Below are 6,797 nucleotides of genomic sequence, written 5' to 3' on the forward strand. Positions count from 1 at the left end.
CTTGGCTTAATCTGTTCGCTTCAAGATTCAAAATCAGCCCTATTTCTTCTCCAGAACAATTCCCGACTCTACTTCGACAATGTGGTTCAAAATTTCAAGGTTGGGAAGCTTTATAGCGAATTGAGATGTTCTTCACCAGTGGGCTGCCATTTTTCGACTCCATCTTGTTAGCTGATTTATCGTTGTCCTCGCTTCAAACGCCAGTTTACCCATATTTTTGAATGTAAACTCACATTTCAATTTGAATCCGACTTACTTTATTATCAAACAGCACTCCATTCTGAGTTGAAGTCTCTTAAATAAGGAAAAACAACGCCAGGAAGGCAAAACTATCCTCTGCTCTTTGCAAGTTCTGCAATTCATCGCCACACTTTTGACTCGCCATCTTCGCTTCATTTGTGATCCGTCGCCGTATTTCCCGTTGTATTGAACCAGTATCAGTCATAAAGATAAGGTAATGCCCAAGTCTTTCAAATGACTCATCATCTTTGCATTCATTGTGTGCCGTCCTTTTGGAAACATGCGATGAATATTAACGATGCCAGCACTACATCCGCCATTTCTCATGTTCCCGCGTTTCGAATGAATTTGACTGAAATTCAAGGGATTTTTGGGGTGATGAGGCGCATGCGCAACATTATCTCCTTTGTTTGCGCAGACATTTTTCGCCAGTGAAGTACTCGTAGTCGTCTTCGTCCTCTGATCTGAAGGTCCTTAATAATTATGAGAAGGAAGACTTCAAGATTACATGGTAAAAGATAAGGCAATTTGAGGTGAAGGTTGACTTCATTGTAACTCTTCAATTACAGTCAAAGCTGTCCCTGCGACCACTCTCGTAGACCAGCTTTACTTACGCCCACCAATGTAAAACCCCTTTTTAAATGTCAATTAAACTCTCCAATTGAAAGCTCTCGTTTATAAGCGACCGTTCCCGTCAGCCACCCCGACCACTTTTAGTATTACCCAACTGTTTTTAAAGAGGGAACTACGTACACGTCTCTCTCTAGTGAGGCCAGATCTCACCACTCATGTCTCCTGTCCGCAAGGGAAGATGAAGATGCACCATGACACGCACGCCAAGTTCAGACAAATCGCTGTCGGTGAACCAGTCCTTGCACGTGACCATGTATCAGGACACGGGACAAAGATGACAACCTGGAACTGAGTAGAAGAGCACCCTTCATCACACTTACAGGATTACAGGGTTCGCTTTGATGATGGGCGAGTTTGGCGCCGGCATGTGGATAATGTACTGCAGAATAGCCCCGGCACTAAGCCAACCGAATCAGGTGCCCAATCCTTTGAGACAGCAACCCATCCGACCCAGATCCTCAACCACTTACCCCAACTGAAGTCAATTCATATCAACCGGATAAATCAGCTCTACGGGAGGTAATTCTTGCCTCGACTGATCCTGTGCCCGTTGGACATCCCGTACTCCAAAAAGACTGAGGACCAGGACCACTCAAAACACACTTGAGGAGATGTGAATTTGAACTTAAATCTGACTGAGTTTCGTTGAAATTTGGCCGAGATATGAATTTTAGCACCTGTCGTTGCCATTGACTTTGCATAGTTGACTCCGGACATCAGGAGACCGCACACGGGAGTAGTACTATGGGGGAATATAGGCCGGCTTTGAATGGAGCGTTCTGATTGGTGGAGAGCGATTTTTAATGAGATGCATCGTGTTCTGATTGGTGGATATTTTTAGGTCCGCCATTATCACGTGCACACGTGAACAAGATTGGTTGAGACGGTGGGGTCAAAGTCCATTTGACGTCATAACCGGGGGAGTCAAACAGAAAGTATGTTTGGAATGTAGACCAAGATCCGGGGGGAACATGAAGGAGACCAGAGGTGATTTTTTCTCGAATCAAAACGGTTTAATGATAACAAACTTATTATTTACAAGCGGGAACGTGTGAGGAGACCTGGTGTCTACTCGTCCCTAAATAGGTCCGCTAAGACTTGAGCGAGATCCAGATCCTCGTCGGTGAACCGTTCGTAACCGTAAGGGTAGGTCTGGGCTGTCGTGGGATCCAGGACCCGTTTGGAGTAGACGAGCCGGTACTCTTTGTGAGAAGGCTGGGTTTCTAAGGTGTACGTCTTGGCATTTCTTTGGATGGTGTGAGATTGCATGACACGAGTGGTACGCGGACGGTCTAGAGGACGATGCAATTCATCCAGAGTGTTTTGACGCAAGACATCGTAATTCAATTGAGTCATCCCTTCGACGTTGAGGGAGAAACCGCGGACCTTGCATACCACGTGTCCGTTCTTGGTCTTGTAACCGTAGTTCTTAGGACCGCCCGAGCAGAATTCCACAATGTGATCGCCCGCATCCAATTCGTCCTTGAAGTCGCCAAGGTAGGCACCTCGTGGAGGATCCAAAGGTGGGTCGCCAGGACGATGGAGATAGACGACCGAGTCGGTGTCGAAGTAGAGGACGCGTTCACCGAGATGATCGAGGGCTCGATAGAGACGGAGTCTGGCATGACAGGTAGTGAAGGCGGCTATGAAGATGTTGAGATTGGGTGAAGGCAAGACATCGTGCGTTTGGAGTTTGTAATGGACTTCGACCCGGTCTTCGGTGAGGGAACTGACGTAACGGACATCGTGTTGATCGCTGTCGAGGAATTGGATGAACGGTTGAGGTTCGGTGAATTCTCGGACCTGAGTTTTGTTGATCCGTTGCCCGAACTTTCCCCACATGGAGTTGAGCATCATCTTAGCCAGGGCTCGGAGTCCAGGGTTCTTTTCGATTTTGGTGGGATCGAGACGAATGCCTTCCCGAGCATAGTACGCATCGACGTGAGCTTGTTTCTGAGCAGGGGTAGTGCAGCCTTCGGGCCAACCGCTGGCTTCTTCTTTGATTTGGAGCCACGTGTCCACGTAGGATTGGAAGAGTCCCGTACGTTGCTGATCGAAATGCCATACTTCGTGGACGTGTTGAATGACGTAACCTTTCTGTACAGCCACGTTGAGTTCGGGGGTGCACCAAGTACCGACGAGAGCACGTTCTTCGTCCGTGTGATGACAGGCATGTGTCTTTTCCAAAAGAGGTTTGGAAATGTTCTCTTCGACGCAAGTACGACATAAGGGAAACGTGAGTTTGTCGTGACTGCGGTAAGGCAATACGGGATGGTAGAGACGTTGGGGTGGAAGGACGGTACATTTGGCCAAACCAAAATAAGGCGAGAGATCGGTGGTGTCGGGTTCGTACAGGAAGGTGGGATGTCCCAAGGGATAGGTGCCGTACTTGTTGACCCAAGGATACAAGGACGTGTAATCGTCGTATCGGATTTCTTCCTCCTTCTCCTCGTCGACGTGCGCGTAGAGACGTACGGCATTGGTCCGACCCCCGTAAAAAGCGTCGCGTGGTTCAAGGGGGGCTTGGAGGTGTTGACGGGCTAGAAAGGCCATGATGTCCTGGTTGGTTTGTTTGAGAGCGTTCCAGGCGCATTCCCACATGGTCACGACTTGGTACCCACGGTTGATGAGGAATGTACGTTTCTTGTCGACGAGAGCACGGACCTCGTCCATGGTGCGATCGAGTAAGGTCGGATGCACGTCGGTGCGTTGGGGATGACAAGTCCGACATCCGTGCCAGAAACACCCGCAGAATTCGTAAACAGTCTTGGTATCGGCATCGTAACCGTCGACCGTGTATCGGGTACCAGGGATGCGGTACTCGCCCTCGTTCCGAGCATGCTGGATACGTTGGCGATGCAAGGGATGATAAGCGTCGTACTGTCCGTAGGCACGAGCTAGGGCTTCGTGGTTCTCGTGTTCTTCCGGCGAGAGGGCCAGGTAGGCTCGTTGTCGTAGATGGTGTTCGCACCACGTCAACCATTCCATGGAGGCTTGGGAATGATTGACACGACCTCGCCATCCTAGGGGAGGTTCGGAAGCAATGGAGTCCTCTTCCATACAGTGCATACGCAAGTAGCGATTACAGGCAGAGGCGACCGTCATTTGCTCAAAGGGATTGAATTCAGCGCGTCCTTGAAAATCCCGCATGAAAGTGAGACATCCTTGTTTCAAGAGTTTCACGTCCGATTGGCAGTAGGCTAAGAGTTCGGCTTGGAAATCAAAGACGACTTGTCGTGCCGCTTGGTCGTCGTACCAGGTATCAAAGTCGCGACGTTTCTTGACGGACATGCCGTCGGGCATGTAGAAGGCTTTGTCGGGAAGTCGGCCTACATACGCTTGATGTTCGGGGGTATTGAACAGATGTGGAAAGTATCCTTTCTTGAGCTCGGTGAGCCCGAACGTCTTGGGGAAGTCGCTCAGCGGCATCTGGAAGAAGGAGAGCGAATCGATGAAGCGTATGGTCGTGTGTTCGTGAGGGTAGGTGAGTTGGAGGACTTTCCCACCGTTTCGGATTTGGTCCAGGTCTCTCTTTTGCCGGTGGAGTTCGTCGATGATGGGATAACTGTCATACCCTTTGAAATTATGAGCGATGACTGTTAGGGGTCGCATTCCGTTTTCGGTTAATGTTTCTAACCATTCCAGAAAGTGAAAGAGACAGTCGTCTCCTTGGAACGAGACGGGAGGATCGTCGTCGTCTTCTGTTTCGGCCACCACCAGATTGGGCACGTGACGTCCCTCGACTTGCATACTCTCAATGTCAAAGAAAACGTGCAAGGGCGGTTCCTCATCGTCCTCCTCCTCGTCGTCGTCCTCGTTATCGCCCGCCAGAAAAGCGTGCAAGCCAGCGGCCTCGTTTTCTAAGAGAGGCGCCAGTCCTTGGTTCAGGATCCTTTGGAAAGAGAGTCGCTGCCGTGTCAAGCGTCGTTCTTCGGCGGGAGTCTTTTCGACTTGTAAGAAACATCGATGGGCATGGACGTCGACGTCGTTCTTGCAGCACGAACATTTCCGATACCCGCACCGATGAGTTCGGATCTCTTTGAGACCACGTAACGTGCGGTGACATTCTTTACACTGACGACGGGTGGCACAGACGGAAGGATGTTCAGGATCCGCGGGTTGACCGGCGTGGGTCTTGGTCCGATGGGTTTGGAGACACGTGTCTCCGTAGAAAGAACGTCCACAGAGAATACAGGGTGTCTGAGCCGAGCGGTACTGTCGGTAGGCCTCGGCATGATCAGGACATCCGTTTTGCAAGCAGGCGCCGCAATGATTGGCTTGATTGTTACGGCAGGCATGTTGACCTAGATGCTTGTAGGCTTGGAAACACTGACTGCAAAAGTAATCTTGACCGAAGAAACCGGGTAAGGAAGACAAGGCATCGTAATGACCGTCTTCGTGTAAGAGTCCTAACAACGTGTCCCCGCGACCGTAAGCAAAACAAGCATAAGCGCGGTTGGCATCCACGACCACGAGGGTGTAGTCTTGAAGACTGGGAGCGGTGACGAGTTGTTGAAGTTGTTCGGGACCACAGGGTTGAGGAGGAAGACCGACTTCCTCTAGAAGTGCTTGAGCCGCTCGTGTCATGCGACGATGGTTCCAGCGGGTCCATTGTCGACGACGTGGAGGATCGTCTCGATGTTGATGGACCCCTCGAGCCATAGCGATGGCGCGTGGACAGCATAGATGTTGGTCATCCTGTGGAACACGTAAGACACAGCGCTTGAATTCTCTGAGTCGCGTCGACGCTTGATGCCCTGGTAAATGTTTTCTTTTGTAACCGGAACCGGTGGGAGCCCCGCGTACATGAACGAAGGAGAGGGTGAAGGAATCGTCCATTTCAAATTGTTCGTTCGAGTTGAGCATGTGGGAAAGATTCCCAAGTAAAGCATCCACGCGCGGACCTTGAGCGCGCCATTCTCCGGCCCGTAGTCCCCAACCGTTGTAGGCATTGGCAATACGATTGGAGGATAGAGCAATGTAAATGCGATCGCCGTCGGGAATGTCTTGATCGTTGATTAAGTCATCTAGAGCGGTACGAAGACCTTGCACGAGGGCATCGGTGAGACGTTGTCGGGGGATGAACGCTCCAATCTGTCGAGGGCGAAGTTGAAAGACGCGTTCACGAACACCGAGACGGACACTACGCCGTTCGACCACAGGAAGTCTTTCAAAGACGAAACGTCCTGGAGCAGCACCTCCAATTTGTTCAAACTCGTCGAGTGCTTCAACCAAATCACTATCACTATCCATGATGAGATGTTTTGCTTGAAAAAGACGGTGTGTCTTTTATAGAGAAAAGAGTCACCTTGAAAGACCTTGACGTGTACCCTAGATGGACCAATCCGGAGCGAGATAGGTCTCCTGGGGGGATGGGGGGGGTATCCCCCCAGAGAGTCATGTGACCCCTTAGGAGCACGGGGATTGGTGGAACGATTCCTGTTAAGTAGTTCGATCGAGTGAGGAGTTTCAGAAAAGTCATGGCATCCGAACCCAAGAGACGTGCGCTCGAGATGGCAGTCGCCAGACGTACTATGGAGGTGGAGCAAGACCCAGAGTATGAGCAAGAGGTTTGGGTCAAGCAAGAGAATGGTCGTTGGCGAAAAGAAGGCCAGATTACCAAGAAGACCCCGGCGACCCGAGACGAGGCTTCGTATTGGGACCTGTTGCCTCCCGAAGTACGTCATCATGTATTGAAGGTTCGAGATCGAGAGGAGGAGAAGGAACGAGAGAAGGACCGGAGGGAACGTTGGAACCCCATTCACGAAGAGTTACTCCGTCTACCACGTTGCGCTCAACATGGCACGGTACGTACCGGGTATTTGTATTGGGTGGAAATCGAAGCGGATCTGATAGATTCGTTTATTTTATTTGATGTCTTTTAGATGACGGCGACGTACGTAGGAGAATCGACTATCGTCTTT

General features: G+C 50.5%; 1 protein-coding gene across 1 annotated transcript; it reads right to left on the minus strand.

The window, feature by feature from the left end:
• Nucleotides 1–1,941: 1,941 nt before the first annotated feature.
• On the minus strand, nucleotides 1,942–6,126 carry LOC138036224 (uncharacterized). The gene has a single exon (XM_068882574.1). It carries the CDS (start codon nucleotides 6,124–6,126, stop codon nucleotides 1,942–1,944), a length of 4,185 nt encoding a protein of 1,394 aa, XP_068738675.1.
• Nucleotides 6,127–6,797: the final 671 nt, after the last annotated feature.

This window comes from Montipora capricornis, unplaced genomic scaffold (genome assembly GCF_036669925.1).
Source record: "Montipora capricornis isolate CH-2021 unplaced genomic scaffold, ASM3666992v2 scaffold_469, whole genome shotgun sequence".
In the NCBI taxonomy this organism is placed as follows: Eukaryota; Metazoa; Cnidaria; class Anthozoa; order Scleractinia; family Acroporidae; genus Montipora; species Montipora capricornis.

Excerpts from the sequence above, each read along its gene's own strand:
- LOC138036224 (XM_068882574.1), bottom strand. The coding sequence starts at position 6,126 with ATGGATAGTGATAGTGATTTGGTTGAAGCACTCGACGAGTTTGAACAA.